This window comes from Athene noctua, chromosome 19, assembly GCF_965140245.1.
Source record: "Athene noctua chromosome 19, bAthNoc1.hap1.1, whole genome shotgun sequence".
Taxonomy (NCBI): Eukaryota; Metazoa; Chordata; class Aves; order Strigiformes; family Strigidae; genus Athene; species Athene noctua.
The window spans coordinates 3,626,407-3,646,144 of record NC_134055.1 but is presented as its reverse complement, the minus strand read 5'-3'; the positions used below and the strand labels follow the sequence as shown (position 1 = coordinate 3,646,144).

At 38.4% G+C, this 19,738-nt stretch overlaps 1 protein-coding gene across 3 annotated transcripts in view; it reads left to right on the top strand.

The window, feature by feature from the left end:
• VMP1 (vacuole membrane protein 1) overlaps nt 1-19,495 on the top strand; it is a 68,572-nt gene extending 49,077 nt beyond the window's left edge. For all 3 annotated transcript variants that reach the window (XM_074922599.1, XM_074922600.1, XM_074922601.1), the window contains exons 10-13: nt 3,101-3,217; nt 5,629-5,690; nt 17,227-17,329; nt 18,668-19,495. In XM_074922599.1, the coding sequence (XP_074778700.1) occupies nt 3,101-3,217; nt 5,629-5,690; nt 17,227-17,329; nt 18,668-18,811 (426 nt within the window). In that variant the 3' untranslated portion in view covers nt 18,812-19,495. The remainder of the gene's footprint in view (nt 1-3,100; nt 3,218-5,628; nt 5,691-17,226; nt 17,330-18,667) is intronic.
• The last annotated feature ends 243 nt before the right edge of the window (nt 19,496-19,738 follow it).

Here is a 19,738-nt window from a genome sequence, read left to right as displayed (position 1 = left end):
AGCTTTATTCTTACCTATAGGTTCTGCTGGAACCATATAGTAATTTCTTGAGGTGTTTCTGTATTGCAGCTTACAGTCCCTGACACCTTCAAATCCAAAGATACGCACAGGTTGAAGAGTGGAGGACTACCTGTATAAATCCTGACTAGGGTCTCCTTACGTAGCAGTTCTAAGTCCGCTCAGGAGAGTTCTTTGGGTCATTAGGAACCGGAGTGCACACAATGAGGAAGCGAGTTTCAGCCTCATGGCTATATGAATTACAAACTACTTGTAGCTGCTTTTTTCTCCCTAAGCAATAGGTGCTGCAGGCTTCTCCACTGATACTATTTTAGTGTTTTAAGTAGGATAATACTGTTCTTCTGGAGCAGAAAAAGATTTGAACCCTTGGAGGTTTAAATCTCTCTCTGGAAGCTTAGTGAAAACCGGTGGGAACGGTGTGCCTTATTCTTCCATCCCACACACAAAATGCGGGATGTGATGCACAGAAATGTGATTAGAGTGAAGGAGGAAGGTCCCCTATGATCCCATTCTTCCGGAATAACCACAGCCATTAGCCAGCTGCTCCGCTGATGAGATATCGCACACTTGTCTAGCATCTCTTTTAGTTTCCAAAATCGCAGAGCTGACAGTGCTAACTATTTGCTCAAATGTAAATACTCAAATGTAAGTAACCTGTGTTAGCTGGAAAGAATTAATCTGATTACAATTGCTGGCATACAACCTCTATTTACTAACCTTTTGAACTGTCTTAATATTTAGAGTGGAGACATAGGTTACAAGCTGTTCTTTAAATCTTTCCGTCCACTAAGCTCGTGGGCTGCTCCTTCACTGTCTCTGACTCATTACTCTCTAGTCACCATCTTGTGAGCCATCCCTGCATAGGCTGGTCTGTCTGTCTTGTGTGATCAGAACAACAGCTTGTAGATGACAGGGATGAGTTACCAGAGCGGCTGGACAAGGGGAAGTGTGGATAAATGGAGACCGTGAGGAAAAGAGTTGGTAAACACGAGAGGTGATGTGTAAACTCTTCGTAGTTCCTGCTTAGTAATACTTCAACATTTGCTTAACTTCTTACCTACTTGCTGCCCTGTTCTTCAGAGCACTCTGAGCTCCAGCTTCCTTTTGCTTATATAGGCTGCCCTGGTTGGGGGAGGGATGAGGAACCATGAATCCACCACAGTACACTTGGGGATTTGTAAATGTGTTTACAGAATTAACTGCAGAGTAGCAGTAAAAGGGTGAGGCACTGAAAAAGCACACGGATTCAAAGCTATGGTGTTTTTTTTTTTTTTTCTTGTTGCATCTGTGAGGAGGGCAGCCCTCCACGTGTGTTCCCCCATGAGCTTCAGGGTTTTGTTTCAGGGCTTCTCTTGCTTGTAGCTGGTTCTCTGTGTGCTGGAAGGTGTCTCCTTTACTTCTCCCCTCTTATAATTGATATTTTACTGTTGGGTTTTAAAGAGTATTTTGGTTGGGTGTATTTTGTATGATTAGGGAACTTGTAAAATGGCAACGACTGTCCCAGCTGCAGGTGGTTGTCTGTCGAGCAGTGGCTTCTAAATGTTCCATAAAAACACAATCAAATTGAATTTAAAACTTTGCAAGTTTATTCAGTGAAATCAACTGAATGTAATGTTGTTTAGTGGCAATAAGAAGCCATATTGTTGTCTGGAGATTATTTCCTATGGAAAGGCAGCTCTGGGGAGGAAACAAAGCAAGAATTAGCCCTGGAAGATCCTTGCTGTGACTTGTGAGAATTTGCCCTCCTGCCTTTGTGGGCTTTTTTTTTGGCAACTCTCAGTGCCATGTGTATGTGTTTTTTCAAAAACACAGAAAACCTCACGGGCCTGCTAATATATCCTAATGTGGACTTGTTGAGTAACTTTTTAGTGTGATATGTTTAATGTACTGATGATCTTCACAGTTACCCCCACCTAGAGCGTGTTGCTCCCCCAATGGTGATAGTAATGCAGTAATTAAAATTTACTGTGAACTTAACAAAACAAAACAAAACAAAACAAACCATGTTAGACCAACCAACAAAGAACATGCTTGAGACCTAGAGCAGACTTGGCTCAGAAGCACAAAATTATCTGGCTGTGGTTTAAGTAAATAATTTACTAGCCTCCTATGCCTAAGACAGCTGTCAGAGGTAAAGAATCATTTTAGTTGAAGTGGAGCATGTTTAGAGACCGTTTCGGGGCATGGTTAGAGACCGTTTCAGATTTCTTCCTTTGCAGGTGGTGCTGTGGATGCTCATAAATTTGAATTGCTAGTCTGTAGCAGCTAAGTATAACCCTCATAAGCTTTCTCACAGATTTCAGATTTCCATTCAGTCAGCTGCAGAGTTGCTATCCTAGATGGTCTTTAACAATCCAGGCTATTTATTTATTTGTTTGTGTAACAAAACAAGACAAATACTGCAGGATATTAGCCCAGTAATACACTGCTACTGTGAATTACACTTGCCCCGTGTGTTCACCCAGACAGTCTGCCCTTGTACAGCGTGAGAAGTGTGAAAGGTTGGAATTTGGATACTTTCTTGGTTTAATGTCAAAAAATATTTTACAGATAGTGTCACAATACCAAACGTCAAGCCAACAGTTTTAACAATAAAATAAAAAAAAAAATCTTTTAATTTTAAATGAAACGCATATGGTTAATAAAATCTAATCAGTGCTCTTAAACTGGATACATATGACTATAAATGCCAGTTTTAATGTACTTTCTCAAATGGAAATCACTGGGGATCATTTTGGACACTGGCTTCCAAGAGTGATGTGCTTGTCAGTGAGAAAATTTGATAAATCATTCAAAATGGCTTTACTGTGGTTTCTGTGCATTTCACATGGAAAACTTTCTGTTAGCTTTTTTAAAATCCAGGGGTAAGAAAGGGACCATGAGAATGGAATTGTCTGGGACATTGTCTAGCTGAATCCCAGAGACTTATGTGGTGCGACATTAACATTTTTGTAAGTATTAAGACACAAGAGTTTTGGATCAAGTTGAATAAGGGGAAAATGTTCATTTTTCAAAGTTTCAAAGTCATGTTCATCTAAGTGAGTGCTGCAATTCAAGAACTTCTTTCCCCTGCGCTTCATAGATTCCAAACCCTCTGTTTGACCTGGCCGGGATAACATGTGGACACTTTCTGGTTCCTTTCTGGACCTTCTTTGGTGCAACCTTGATTGGGAAAGCAGTAATTAAAATGCACATCCAGGCAAGTACTACAGCTCCTTTATTAAGGCTCTGGGGTGAAGACGACTATTTTTTTTTTTTTTAAATTTTATTTTATTTGACTGTTGCACTGTGTTACTTTGTAATGAATTGTGGAGTCTCCCTTCCTGACCTGAAGTAATGGAAATTAATTTGATGCAAAGGTATTACAATAAAGGATCTGCTAGGCTTCGTGTGCTCAAAACTGAGGCAACTGAATAATTTATAGCTACAAACTAATGAGCTCGCTGCCTACACCACTCAGGAAATTGGTGGTTAGCCAAGTTATTTACCTAGGGTTTTTACCAGACTGAAAGGACTTCGTACTCATAATGAACTTGCCTTTTTGGTAACAAATGCTCATTTCAAAGAGCGCTGCAACTAGCCTTTACTGGTTAAGCAGCACTTTTAATTGCTCCCTTTTATCTGTGTTGAATGTACAGAGAAAACCCCACGCCCAGGCCCTGCAGAAGGCATCTGAGGGTATGTCTAAGGGCGTGTTGTCCATCGTTTTCCAGCACAGTTGGAAATTTTTGGTGTCCTCAGTCTGTATTATTTTATAAGAGCCTGATTTCAGAGCGTGTCCAGTTTTTCTTGCTAACGCAGAGCCTTACTGGATGTTCTGAATCTGGCGATGAGAATCTCCAGTTGCTGTCAAAACTTTGGAGTCTTGCTTTTAAAACGTGTCACCATTTTGTCCCCTGAAAGATGAAGTATTGGTTCCCTGGTGATTCTTTACCGGTGGCAGTGTGGTTAGTGCTGTGTCACGAACCACATCATCCTCTATTTGTAAGGATTAGAACCACTATTTTCAGCTGGGGCTTGGGGTTTTTTTGAAGCATCCCCACAGAACTGGTGCCATGCCTGTAGCTGTCTTGCCTGGAAATCTTTTGTCACTACATTAAAACAGCAGAAGCTATCAGTGGTATAAAATTACTTGTCCATTACCCCCATCAAACTGCTTAAAAATCTTTCTTTTGCCCTGAAGGTTTCCATCTTCAACCCTTTTTTTTTAATTCCCATCTTTTTGTAGATGGTTGTTTTACTTTGCACGGTCCTTAAACAGAAAATTCTCTTATTTACTGTGATAGAACAACTTTTTCTCCATTACCTTAATCTTTCTGCTTTTAACTCAGTGTACTGTTAGAATTCGTTCTGGCAACATAGAAAAGTAAAATAGTATTTGTGTAATATTTCTTTGATTATTTTGTCTTGTTTAGCAGAATGTTTGCTATGTAATTTATAACGCTCCACACTCAGATCAAATGTAAGTGAAAAAATATTTCCCAGTGTCTTGTGCAGTTGGTAAATCATCTTATTTTGTAATATGTTTAGCTATTGGAGTTCTCTTTTCTGCGATGCCGGATTTCAAGCATACTCTTGTGCAATAGCCTTGATTTTTGTAATGATAATGCTGCAATTTGGGATTTAGGAAATGTAAGAGTCATGGAAAAGGCTTTTAATTAAATCTTTCTCTAGACAGGAAGCGAGTGACTCTGGTACAGTGGCCATCCTGGAACTGCTTTTAACTGGCCTCTTCCTCCGGCCCACAAAATCATTTTGTGTAGTTCTAGTCACATCCCTTTTTTCCAGACTAGTGACTGCAGTTAGATCATGTTTGAACTGTGGGAACAGTTTGTGTGTGTGTACACATCTGCACACCGTCTTGCTCACTCTTTGCAAACGAACAAGCTGTCAAATATGACAAAAGTAGAATTAGCAAAGGGTATTTTAACAAAATTTTCAATTGTTAGAAGAGAAGGAAGAATAAGTTAGAAAAAAAATATTGTGGACATTTGGATTTTCTGGGGAAAAAAAAAAAAAAGCGATGTGTTACAAGAAGTTTCTTTTATTGAAATTACTCTGTTCCAAATAGTCTGTTGCATTCGAGAGTGACAGTCTCAGCTTTGCAAACAGACACGTACCCAGTGGCTCTTACTTTGTTCTTCACTAAGTATTTTTTATGTTTGTCTGAAGCACATCAACTAGGGGAGTAAAAGATACATTATTTTTCACTTCTGTGAGCTTTAAGTACATGTGTTTGTGTAAGGGGATGTGAATTTTTGTGCACAGTGATGACTTTTTCCATTAAAACATTGTTGACGGAGTAAAGTGACCTTGAGCTTCTGGGAATTTTAAGTTTGGGGAGGATGCGAATGGTTAGTAACACAGGCTACAAAAACATTGCAAGAAATTAAGTCTGTGAGGAAATAGAATAATAAAGTAAACGGCTTTGCTCTCTCCTGCTTCTTTTTGAAGAGTATCGAAAAATAAAAGATCTTGAAAGAGAAGAGAAGGGAAAACTGAGGACTGGAGAAGCTGTCTGATTGGAAAGGAACATAAATTGTTGTACCCCATTGTCTCTGCTTCCCTTCAGATCAAATGTTTCTCTAACTGATGTTTTCCTTCCTACAGAAACTGTTCGTTATTATAACATTCAGCAAACATATAGTGGAGCAGATGGTGTCCCTAATTGGGTGAGTAATTCTTTAACAGAGTAATACCTTTGCTCATTAAGTGGAAAAATACTGGAGGGAGTCAAGCTAGATGTGCTGAAAATTGTGCTGTGCTTCGAAGTACAGGCTTTGGCCAACACGTAATTTAGGTCTTGTTTGCAACTTCATTCCTCACCTCAAGAGCTTCGAGTACTTCAAGAAACATAATAGCACTGAAGGTCAGATGGCCTGAGTATATAGTACTCATGGTTAACTTTCACCCAGAAATATGATACAGCTCCTCCAGTTATAGATCCCTACACTTTTAGCTGCAAATAGACTGGATTTTTATGGACTTTCTTCAATGTTGTAGTATGATCCTATGACAAAAAATGAACTGTTGTGATTTATGCAGTGTCCCAAGATGACAATAAACATCTTCCATAATCTCAACTACTTTATACATTTAAAATACTAAATCTCTCATAAAATGTCAGTGTGAGAAATTTGGTGTGTAGAGTTGTATCTCCACTATATTAAACTTGATTTTTCATAGCAGAAATGGCAGGTTTTGTGGGTAAACTTCCTATTTGGAGAAAGTCGGGGTTGTTTTTTTTTTTTTAAATTTTCTTTAGTAACGGATGACTATTTTAGTTTTTAAGTGAAAATCCCAGTTTAAAGCAAGAAAACTTAGCAAAAACCCAGCCAACAACAGTTAGGGAAGGTGGGGAAAAAATACAATTAAAACAACATTCTTACATGTTGCCTCAGTGGGTTTGAGTGAAGATTGGACACTGATGAACACGTGCTAGATTTTTGCCTCATATCTACCTGTTCAGTCATGAAATTCTGTGTAATTTTAAAATCCATTGTTGACGTTAACATTTTCTGCCTGGTAATCCAGCAAATAATGTTGCAACTGTGCCTCTCTAACCATGCAGAAGTTTCATAAGCTGCTTGAATGCGAACTAAGCGTGCGACTTAATTAATTTAAGTGTAGGCAACTAGATCAAATCATATGGATTTCATCAAAAAAATCATGCTTAATGGTTCAAGGAGCAATTGTGTCCTTGGGGGGGGAAAGCTGCTGCCTGTTTTCAGTACACTGATCAGATTCATGTCAGAGATGCAGGCTTGAAGTTTTAAATGTGAGTCTCTAACATTTCAATAGAAAGCCTTATTGTTGGGGGGGGTTGGTTTGTGTTTCGTTTGTTTGGTTTTTTTTTTTTAACTAGATACCTTATGGATCTGTAAAATCAATTCTAAGGTTTTTCTACTTTTCCAAGGCCTTTCACTTGTTATATGGGGCAGAGTGATTGACGCTTTGCTCTCCAAACTGTAATAACTATTTTCACATAAAATCCAGAAATCCACACTCCTCAAGAACAGTTTCAAGAGGAATGTCTGGAAAGAATTCCTTTTAAAATATGTAAACTTGAAGTAGTAATGCTATACAGAGCAAAAGGAGCATCAGAAGAAACATTCTAGGGCATCTGACTAATGAAACAAATCCTGACTTTATAATTTCCTGATCTTCTGATTGGGTGTCTGGTTTGTAACCAACTTCAAAATTCATTTGTTGCTTAGAACATTATTTAAAAAAAAAAAAAAAAAAAAAAAAGGAGAAATCTGGCTAGTTTTAACCATCATTAGTTAGGTTTTCTTAGTGTTGGTCACACTAGACAATTTTCTAGTAGCTGTTGATCTGCACTGCTGCTAGGTCAGGTATATTTCCAAAGATTTACTTTCCTGAAAATCTTTAAGCCAAAACTAGTAGTTTTTTCCTACTTCATCTGTCTTGGAGATAATTTTGCATCAAATTACTTCGAATGCATTCACAAGACCTCTGCTGGATTCAGATTTTATTAGATGGTTGATGTCAGAGTTAAAAAATGTTCTCGGGAGACAGTAAGATTTTTGGAATGTCCTGGTATCCTTGACTTTTCTCAAGCTGTCTGCTAGCATTACCTCATCAATTTCTTCTAGAGTGGACTATAAACCATGTTAAACAATAGCTTGCATTAAATCCCTTATTATTAAATTAAAATATAGTTCTGCTTAATGGTCGGTAACTTTATTTTAATCAAATTCTATCTGACACAATGACTTAAGACTTTTTTTTTTTGGTCTGAGATATTGCTCTTACACAATAGGAAATGTCTAAGCACAATACTTTAAAATAATGAACATATTAATACACAGGATAACCGAAATCTAGACAGAAGATTAAGTTATGAGATAAAGTCTGAGAATATTTGATTTTGTAAGCCAAAGAGAATTTCTCGATAACTACTTGAGTCTTGGCCAAAAAGCAAAAATGATTCACCTGCAGACCTTGCCCACAGCTCAACAGTTGTTTACTTCTGTTACTGGATGCTGCTGGCATTGCACACTAAGCCTGCCACAACCAGCCTTTTTTAATATAATTTAGGGTAATATGATTTTACTGTTTTGTCTAGATCTCCATTACAAAAGGATCATAAAATACTCCTTATATTAATTAAATATAGAAAGAAAAGGAAAAGAAAATGTGGCAGGAAATTAAGAAGCTGTTTACCCCAAAAATTTTGAAAACAGTAATGGCAGCTAGTGTGCAGAAATAAAGGTAAGAAGGCTGGGTGGTGGTTGGCAGCAAGGCACATGGCAGCCCTGCTCCCTGAGCCTTGTTAGAAGGAACAAGGACAAGGGTGGATTTAAGAAGCTGAAGCCAGCAGGACTCTTGAAAACAAAGCTGAGGAGGATTACAGAGATACTGGTAGCTCGCATGGGGCTGGTAATTATCAACCTGTTCTACCAGTTAATAGTTTAAAGTTGTTGCTCTCTAAAATGCTACAACAGGATAATGTTTTCTCTCGGGTTTTATTCTGTGCCTAAGGTTTTGTGAGGAAAGATGGTGTGTAAGAGTGTTGGCTTGTATTCTGTCACTTAAAGAAGAGTTTAACTTAGTGATCATCCATGTGAAATACTTTAATGCTGGTTTTAGGCCAAACCTAGCCCATTTGAAATGTTTAATGATCATGTGCGTTGTGGGTTTTCTTCTGGCTCTTAAATCTTTCCTTTTTAATTTTTTTAACCTACAGCTGCAGGATTGTTTATGGAGTCACACTAAGCATATTGCTTTTAAGCACAATCACATTTTTTCTTTGAAGTGGCAGTTTAAAATGTGGATTAAGAATTTCACAGAAAACTACTAAAAGGAATAGTTCTCAAAGCACACACCATCTGCAAAACTGTCTGCCATCAATTCCGGATAAATGTTCAGAAAGAAAAAAAATACAGGGTGTTTGGGTTTTTTTTTTAATTCAGCACGCTCTGTTCGTGTTTTGTGAAGATGAGTTAACTCCAGAACTTCAGTAGACATCTAAAAAATTTATAAACGTGTTTTATATAGCATTAGGCAGCTCGTGGCCTTTCCCTCAGAAGCATCTGACCTTCAGTGACAACTGGTACAGCTGCGTCTGTTTTGGACAAATTTTTTGTTAAGTTTATCATTAACTCAGGCTGGGCAATGTTTTAATTAGAGGGGCTGAGATAGTTACTCAGAGGGGAGGCATGAACATGGAGAAGTGCCCCACACACCAGGTATTCCATCTTAGCAAAATGAGTCAACCGCTGCCTGTAGCAAGTGACGCCTTGCTGATTTTAACAGAAGCAGAGACTTATCTATTCAATTAATGAACTGGGTCCATAAACTAATTTGAAGCTTAAATAAAAGCCAGTGAAACGCATGTTAAAAAAATTGTGCACTTGCGCAGGTTTTTAGAAGTTAATTTGCTGTGGGTGAGACATGTTAACGGCGTGAAGTGTAACTCAACAAACTCAGACCTGCAAATTTACCCCAAAATATCAGTGTGACTGAAGGGTTTCTTAACCTGGTGGTTTCTGTGGAACAAATTGTCATGCTTACCAGCTGTGCGGGCAGGTTTGAGTGATTTGCACGTCTTAAAGGAAAAACAGTTTTCTTGGTAACAGGTACTTGAACCATTGCCTTGACAAACCAGTTTGCTGCTATTTATGGTGCCGTAATTCTTTGCTTCACAACTTAATCTCAGTTGACTCTTGTGAGGAGCGTGATGTTCTGTTCACAAAAAAAGGACAAATGAAATCATGGTGACTGAGGGAACTGGAAACTTTGCTTAAAGATGGTATGTTTTTTTAAAAAAAATAATTTACAGTATATGTTTAGGTTATTTAGAATATAAATCAAGAAGCTACAGTGAGGAAAAGGGCTGCACCAGAAATCACTTGGCCTGGGGTGGGAAGAGCCCGGTTTTGGATTCACATGGTACCATGTGATTGCCTGGGTTTTTTGGGGGGACTTCAGCAGGGTTTGGCCATGTAGTGTGGCCTCCACCAGCTCATCTCCTCTGCTCCTCATCGCTCTGCTCGGGGCAGAGCAGCATCAGAGGAGCCAGGCACAACCTGCCAACTGCCCCTCCTGACCGGGTGGACCTTGGGTTCACAGGTGTGCCAGGAAGTTCCTATCCTGTTGAACTGGCGTCTTCATTAAAGGATATTTTGAAAAATGGGTTCCAGTCAGTATTTTAAATAAGACCTGTGTAGGAGAATTCAAGCAAAAATAACCTGAAGTGGCTGAGAACATGGATAGCTGAGCAGTGACTTCAGAAATCTCCTGAGAGAAACGCTTCTGGAAGGTTGTGCCAATACACCTGACATTTCTTGGTACAATAAATCAATGGCTTGCCTCCCACAGGTGTGTCAGAAACCTGTGGGACTCTGCCCTCCTAGTACACCCTCTACACAATACATCAGCTCTGCACAGGAAAGGCTTTAGTGTCTTGAAAGGGACAAAGATGTGGATGAAATCTGAGGAGCTTTGGTGTTGAAAACCTTCCAGTGGATCACAACAGAATTATAAAAGTTTATTTGCAAAAGGCTTGTAGGATTTAAGTCCGAACAAGCAAGCTTTGTTTGCTAAATTGTGTGCAAAAAATATATCTTTAAAACACGAATAAAAGTTTCCTTACAAAGAGCAATATCGAGCAGAGTTAAGAACCAGCAGTTCAGAGATGTTGTGATTGCTATTTTTGAAAGCATTGATTTTAACATAACAATGTCCTAAGGAAAAAAAAAAAATGTTTTGCAGGCAGCTTGGTTAATGTGGGTATTGGAGTGTAGCTCCAGGTATAAATGACGTCAAACTTGTAACAGTTTTAGCTTAGTAATCTTCAAATAAGATAGCTTCTTTCTTCGTCCCGTAAAGCAAGTGGGCCTGCCAAGTAGCCTTTTAACCCCCCAAATGTTTCTGTTGATCCTGACCATAAACCAGATTTATTTTCTGCAATTTCAGAACACTGAACGCAGATAACATCTGAGTTTCACCAAAAGTCCCGAGGCCCAAGTGCCGGTGCTAGAAGCTGAAGGCTGGGCTTGCTCCCTCCGTGCCTGGGAGCCCAGGTTTTGCTGTGAATGTCCCTCCTGAGCCAGGGTCCAGGTTTGCTGCAGCATCATCCTCTGTCAGGGCTGAGTCAGGCGGGACCTCAGGCTCCCCTGAGTCACCGGGCAGAGTCCTGGTATTGGCGGAGCCTCGGGGAAATGGATGGTTTAAATACTGTGAGAATCTTTATCAGCACAGGAAATGACAGCTCATTAAAATACTAACCGTTAAGCCTGTTTAGATCACTGTCTGGAAAAAAATTAACCATTGAAGTTCAGATAACTTGCTGGAAGAAAGGTGCTCTGTTTAGACAGGGAACACAGTACGTGAATTAATCAGCTTTGCTGTTGTCCAGTGGCATAAAAATATTTGCACTGAAATCTGGTTTTCAATGGTGGATAAAATACCTGACTTTCAAAGAAGCTGATACCATGCTGGAGCAAATCTTCCAGTTTCTTTTGAGGGAGAGATGGCTAAAATAACCAAATATGGTGCCTCTTCCAGAATGCTTTGGACCTGCAGGATGGATTTTTCTTGTGTCCTTACAGGGGAGTGGAGAAATGTGAATCTAACACAGAGAAATTCAGTGTGGGAGGACGGGGTGTTGGGTGTGATGATTTCATGATGTTTTGCATAATTGTTTAGAAGGTGGAGCCCTTTGCTTTTGGCCCTGTGGCCTAGCTGTCGATAGCTTGTCTGATTTAAATAAATGATTTTTAAAAGAGTTGGAGGTACTGGGAGGGCAGAGTCCATCCCAGCGCACTCCCTGTCGTTTGTGACATTCTTCAGTGCCACTTAACTCCGTTTTTTTTCTAGAAGGAGATAATCTCTGGCCTTGGGCCATGCTTGCTCGGGGATGGCAGGGTGAGATACTGAGTGTGTGCAGCCTTTGTGCTGACAAAACGCACAATGCTTTTTTCCTCTTACTTTGGTTTTCTGTTGTTTCAAAAAATTATGTCGCTGTTGTCTTCATTTTGAATTGTAGTGCTGGCATTTCCTAAGAGGATGTTTTTCTGTAGCTGGACTAGCCCAGATAGCTGAATCTGAGCAAAACGGACGATGCTGTTTGTCCCCAGACCCTGAGAGGGTCCGGACGAGGACAAAGTGTACATGCCAGAGAGCCTGACAGGATCAGGCCCCGTGTTAACAGTTCAACGGTTTTTCCAAATTAACAGCTGTGGATATTAGAGAAATCATCCATAAAATGGGGTTGTGACTCACTGTTGCATCACCTTTCCAAGCAGGGCTTCGGTGTGTTTCAGCCTGGGAGCCTGGCAGCTTGTTTGCACCATCTATTCAATTATTGTGGTTCTCATTTCCCTTCAGATTATTATTTCCATGATAAAATAAGACTTCCAAGGTTTTAAACCTGCAGTACTTAATGTTTCATGATCATCGCAATTGGGGGAACCTGATTCCCGTGGCGCATATGAGCTGCTGAATAGAGTGTAAAATTCAGAACTGAATGCCACTGGAGTTCTTATTTACATTTTTAATTTCCATCAGAATAAATGGAGTTTAAGAACTGCTTAGAGTTAATCAGCTGCTTAATCATCCCTTGCTGTTAGAGGCCTCTTACAAATGAGAAACTTTAATTAGCAGTAAAAACCCCACTGTATTAATGTTCCTAAAATGCAGGTCTAAAAGGACAGCTTGAGTGTTTCCTGAAAATACTGGCTAATTCTAACATTTCTCTCTGGAAAAGTAGGCAAATATACCCATGTGTTTTTATAAGATAGGAACTTTATATACTAAATCTTGGACTGATAAATTATTTTTGTTTTGGTGAGATGTTAGTGCAGTGATACCAAAGTGCAGCATTTGATGGAGAACTGTACTTCAGCATTTAGCACAGCTTGTAATTATCAGAGTGTTCACAAACTAAAAGCATAAATTATGAAATTTCAATAACTCAGGAGTAACCTATTATGCTCTTAAATATCTTGTGAGATACATACCTTTCAAAAGTGAAAATATCATGATTAAATGGTTTTAAATAAGTATTTAAAAACGCAGTTGACTGGAGTATTGAATAGCTTTCTAGTTTTTGTTAAACTGGCAGAGGGAAAATATTCCCCCCACCCTCGGTTTGATGCTTCATCCACGTCCCTTTGAGAAAACTCCCACCCGTGGTTCCAAAGATTCTGTTAAAAAGATAATTTTTCCAAAAATCTTCCCTACCACTTCATGACTAGTGACACGCATTTGAGGATCAACTTTTGACAGTTGTTCTTGGAAAAGCAAATCAAGAAATCGTAAAGTGTGTTTTAATAAACACAATTTTGCTGTAACTGGAATAGAAGTTTTCGGAGTCATCATGTCAGAATCTGCACATAGTTGGTGTAATTTTTAAACTTTTTAAAACTGAAACAACTTTGCTGAATCTCTGCAGTGTGGTGTTTCAAATAGATGTGAATTTTTTTTTTTTTTTTGAAATTGTTTTGCTGGGGGAAAAAGCTATATAATTTTTCATTTGGATAGAAATCATAGCTCTTAAATAAAAAAAATAAAGATGCATTTGTTTAATTACAAATATGAGGTAATACTTCTGAAAACACTTCAACAGTTTTGTTCAGTGAAGCAAAATTCTTAATGGATGTTTATGTTGTAGTATTAGACTGCAAGTAATGTTTTTTACAGAAATTTTATGATTTTAATTATTTTAAAGGCTAATACAAATTTATTGGAATTGTGTTTTCAGTTTCAATTCTTTGTGAAAAATTCAATTTTAGCAGAGAATCAGAATGACTTAAAACAAAAAATGGTGTTTAGTGTTAACTGTTTCTAAAATTTCTCTTGAATCAAAATTTCTTCGAGGTTGTTTTTCCGGGGGGGGGGGAAATTCAATCCAAAGCACTTTTTTTCTCAGTCTCATGGTTGAAATATAGCTGGTCTCTGCTTTTCAAGTAAGTTTTGTTGAAAGGACAGAATACACAAGAAACAGCACCTCTCCTGCAAGGAGTGCATCCTTGTTGCTGATTAACTGCAAATTCATTAACAACAACGATATTAACTACTGAAATATATTTCATTGCTTATTTTGATAGATAACTTCTAGGGAATGACCTTTTTTTAAAAAAAAAATAAATAAATTTGAAGTCTTTAAGCATCTCACCAAGACCTATATTTTAAGAAGGGAGAGCAGGTTGTGTGTTTGTGGGGTTTTGTGTGTTTTGGTTTGGCAGATAGAGACTACAAAGTGTGGATGAGCTGAGTTCTGTTGTGCACTATGGTCCTTTTATTTTCTTATCCTTTCATATTCGTTATTTGAAAGACAATAGGCTTGATTCTCAAAGGAAAATGCAGGGAATTGCTTTTAGATTATTCTACAAACAGGGTTATCTTCTAGCATCTTCCCTTCTTCAGTCGGATGTGTAAATACACTTGTGGTTTGCAACTAGACTCCTGAAAGTGCAGCAGCCTTTTGAAGGTGTATCTGAAATTCATTGCTAAGTGGTGCAGAATTATGATGCAAATCTCTTCCTCCTGCCTGTGTACCTGCCTCGGCTTGGAGTGTAATCCCTGAAAATTTATGCTGTCTTCCCCCTCCTCCTTGGGTAAGAACGGGGTTAGTGAGTTGAACTTCACTAGGTGTGCAGGGAGATAGCACTCGTTTGTAATTAAATGAAATGAAAACTGATTTTTTAAGACTTTTAGATCTAAAATTATGTCTCCACTTTGGATAGTAGGTGACACGTGTTAGCTGCTTGATTAAATGATTGAATTTTGTTAAAAGAGTACAAATAACCGACACTGTCCTGAAATGGGATTTCAAGAATTTTATTCCTAGTACTGTGGATTTGTGATTTTTTCTAGATGTTACCTTGTTTCAATTTGCTCCATATTTAAATTTATGCCCTTTTTTCAGTATTAAAGTGTCTGAGAAGTCTGCAATATTTTGCACATTTTTGAAGCCAAGCTCCTCGCATTCAGGATTTTAGTTCTTCAAACCAGCTCTAATAAAATGAATGTTGTGCACTTAATTCTTAGTCATGCTCACAAAAGAAAAAAAAAAGCTCAATATTTTTAGTGAAAAAAAATTTTGAAATACAGTGTTGATGCATCAGGATCTCTTCAAGCTGCCTGAACTTGGATTTCATGTCTTTGTTCTTGTTGTTTAATGCTAATTGGGCATTGACTTAGTTTTCAGAAAAAAACATGGAGGCATTTGAACAGCCATTCTGTTAATCATTCATCTCTCATAATTTAAATATTCCTCATTTCATAATCATGCAGAAGTTTAAAAGTAAATAATTACCTTTCAGTAGGTTTTCTGGGCTTCCCAAATGTCACCCGAAAAAGAAAAGAAACCTCAAAATGTAACTCATTTTTAAAACTGTGACTCGTACTGATCGGCGAGTCATTAGGAGAATTTTTACCGCGAAGAGTCAGCTTCGTGAGGGACGGTTCTGAAAAACTGGAAATCATTCGTAGAAGTTCTCAGACTCCTGTGTAAAATGTGTAATAGATGTGCTTTAGTCTCTGCTTTTTTTTTTTTTTTTTCCTGAAATTTTACCAGTCCAGACACAGAATTTACTCACCCATTTGTATCATCGTGATGGTGAATCATGAGGGAAGCAATCTTTTTCTTCTGAATATGTTCAGAAAAATTATTTGCCCCTGGCTATTGAAGGAAATAGATTTACTGGAGGAGAGTGAGCTACTTTGTTTCTTTGGTTTGTGCATTTTAATGAATTTTTTAAGATTAGAAAGCTGCTGGTTTTTAACTGGGCTTTAGCCTGGAAAAGAGAATATTGTGTCAAATCAGGAGACTGAGGAAAATAATTTTGAAGCTCCAGCTTTCCCGCAGTCATTCGGAGAGGAGATGATCAGTTTGTTAAACTGTCTATGTGGATCTGGCTGTCTGATTCCTCCCTGAAGTAGAAGTGTAAAGAACCAAACCGAGGCGTTGAAATTTAGGTGACTTTTTTAGTGTGGAAGATCGTATTTAATTTCTTTAAAATAAATTTTAAAAAAAATTAATCTGGGTTCTATTTCAAATTAAAATGGTGTTTGTCAGTCATGGGAACTCTCCTGTGGCTGGGATTTGGAGTGTTGGTGTTTGTATGTGGATCAGACCTTGGGAGCCTTCGGGTTGTGCTTGTGTTCTCACCACACCAGCTCAGCTGGTGGTGTTGCTAGTGGCAGTTTCAGCTGTCTGGTAGTTAAGTATTTTTATTTTAAAGTGTCATGACAGTTATTGAAGCTCCTTGGGCCTCCTGCTAGATAGCAGCACGGTGTATGGATTTACAGGAGAGTTACCTGGGTTGTCTGTGGTGAAAGCCTGGACAGGCTGTGGTATTTGCAGAATGGAAGTTGGAGGCTGCCCGAGTCTGTCCCGTGCCAACACCTTTACGCCGTGCAAGAGGTGGGAGAGGGTTCTTCCAAAACCGGACCCGGGATCTTTATAACCTTAATGTAAGAACAAGGTGTTTAGTAACGTATTGTAGCTTTTGTGCAAGTCATCTGCCATAAACCATGGCATGATTCAGACCAGGGTTCATAGTTCCTTCTTTGTTCCTTTGTTAATCACTGACTGGTGGGAGGCGCCTGCAGAATTTGCTAATGCATTCTTTTTGGGTAAGGATGACGCACAGATTGTCCTAATAAGGACTTAGTTTGAGAAAGGGGCCGTCTTCTTTGAGAAGATAGGGGCAAGTCATAGGGCGAGCAGTTTCTTTTTTAACTGAGGGATGACACAAGCACAAGTCATTTCCTTATTAATCGGTTCAAACCAGTTCTTACAGGAACTGCTGGTGATAAATGTGGGACTTCTGAGAAGTCATTCATTTGATTCTCAGCACTGCACCAGTGCACAGCCTCAGCTGGCTTCTCCCTGGCTTGGAAGGAAATGCTCCAGCTCACAGCTTCTTTCTGTGCTACCAGCAGTGTATTGTCACTGGTCTGCTCTGAAATATTTTTATTTTTAAGCACTTTTTGAGGATCTGGGGAAATATGTCCCTTTCAAAAGTATCAGATAAAAAGATGAAATACACTTTATTTCGTGGTTATCTATTTTCTCAAGTAGCAATGCCCTTCTGAGCTGTAGCTCAGTCTGAACTTTGTTCTGTTTGAGTCAAAGTGGTAAGTTGGAAAAAAAAAATATTTTTTTTTGTTTTTTTGTTTTTGTTTTTTTTCTCCCCTATTTTGCCTTGTTCTCTGGGATGAACTTTGCATCAGTGCTATTCCAAGTATAGGTCCTTCTCTTCAGAAGCCATTTCAAGAATATTTGGAAGCTCAGAGGATAAAACTTCACCACAAATCAGACAGTGGCATGCCACAGGTAAGTACCTCTCTCTGCCTCCCTCCCTGATTAATTTTTTCCTTCTCTAGCTGTCTTTTGACTCATCAGGTTTACCAGTGTAACTCGATTCTGATTTTCAAAGACTCGCAGTGGCCCGGGGCACAGATAAAAATCTCATTTTAAAACCAACCTGGGAATTAAAAATAATACTGTAATAGTATGCAACTGGACTTAAACCTCTTTGAGAATAAAGAAAACAGAATAAAGAAGTAAGGTCAATGGCACGTCTTGCCTCTATATTAGCATGCCTAGTTTGAAAGAAAAATCTAAGTAGGAAAAAAATCGCATTTACGTGTGAAATGGTAACAGACTGTGTGCAGCATCAATACTTCAGAAGCCAGTAAGATCTGTGGCTTAATGGTCAATAAGAGAAACAAAATCCCCAAGCCTTTAGTTGATTAAAAGGCAAAGAAAAATACCGTGTTTTGTGTCCTACAAAGGAGCAGAAGTGCCCTTTCATACAAAAAAAAAAAAAAAAAAAAAAAGTATTTTATAAAACATATCCTGAATTTGCAGTGGGGATGGAGCAACTTTGATATGAAATTCCTTAGGATACCAAGGCATTTTTAGATAAAATCCATCAATCTAACTCACATTTCACGTGTAATACTTGTAGCTTTTAGGTATGTTTCTTTGCCCATTTCTTACCACAAAAGAGACTGAATTAGGGAGGATCAGGCTGGAATAACTAAATATGCAGATTCCTTTTATGCACATGGAAGTAATTTTTGTGCAGTGCATTGCTGCCCTCCTTTGACAAAAAAATACAAGTTGAGAGTAACCGTGGAAAACGCTCGAAGTGGGACTGCCGAGGTCATCGCGTTAACTTCTAGTGACACCAGAAGAATCGGGCACTAATTGGAAGATAACACACTATATGCAATTTAGGAAAAAAAAAAAAAAAAAAAAAAAACAGCCCATTGTTAACCAATGACCTTATTGTTTTCTTTGCAATGAACGTGACAGGGAATGACAGTCAGGGGTTGCTAATTCTGAACTCTATGAATTGTTAGCACAGACAAAACAATACTAGGAATAATAAATCACTTCACTAGCACACTAGTAACGATCAAGGATTCATCATCTGCCCCGCAGTGTATTTGGCAAGCCCTCCTGCATTGTCTTTCAAGGGACTAAAGTCAGCTTTACAGAGGGACCTGCAGGAATCCTGTCAGCCTGCACTTGGTTCCTGTTTTTGATTTGATCAATTACATAACAAAAAGCGGTCAGGCTCTTCCCTTTCACCCAGAAAATGGAGAATTCTCCATTGTGCTGTCCACTAACCTGCATTTTCCTCCTTCTGTTTTGTCTCTTCAGGGGGAAAACTGGCTGTCCTGGATGTTTGAAAAATTGGTGATTGTCATGGTTTGTTATTTTATCGTATCTATAATCAACTCCACGGCCCAAAGCTATGCCAAACGACTGCAGCAGAAGATGTACTCTGAAGAAAAAACCAAATGAGCTTGGGAAAAAAAAACAAACCCTTGGAAATGGGTTTTAGCAGAGACGAAAAATGACACATCTTTCCATATGTTTAAAAATCAGCATTATTCAAAACGGGGGAAAACTTTTTAACATAATTTTCAACTCTAACAAAGTTTTTATTTAATTTTGAAAGTAATTTGGATATTAGAGCAGACGTTTCATTGACAAACTTATAAATGTTAAGGTAAGGTATAAATGCTTTATAAGTCTGAGTTGTATTATACAGGATGGACAATGTGATGTTAAATGGTGTTTAACACAAATGTTGTCCATCCAAATTACTTCCCAAAATGATGATTTGATGCTCTCCATTTCCTGATTTAACTTCAGACTGACCTAAGGGTAACTTTTTTTTATTTTGAAGGGTGGCTGTTTTGCTTTTTTCCATTAACTTTCAAGACCATCAAAGTGTATGTAAATGAATACAGATTGGATACAAACTGTTGCATGTCCCTCATGGTAAGGCTATTCCATCTGAATTCTCCAGTGTCCCATTGCATTGCACGTGCTCTCGGTTGGAAAAGCCACCCTCTTAAACTTCATGATGTTAGCAGAGATGATCGATGTCGAAGCGCTGACTGAAGCTGACGTTTTTTATTCTGTATATTTAGAATGAAGTTAAGATAAAACTTTATAAAGTCATCTTTGATCATTCCAGAATTTCTTGTGTCAGTCTTTTTAAGCTGTTTCTTTTCCTCTCCGCTTTTGTATGCTCAGTTTCTTTAGTTTCTTTATTAAGCCTTAATCCCATGAATCGCATGCTTTACTCATCCTTCCTGCACAAATGGTGCTGAAGCCCTTTGTTCTTATTTTTTTTTTCCTTGTTTCTTAAGAACTTCTTACTTAGCAGAAGGCACTAGAAAGCATATCACTGGCTTGAAGTATGGCTCACTGGTTAAAATA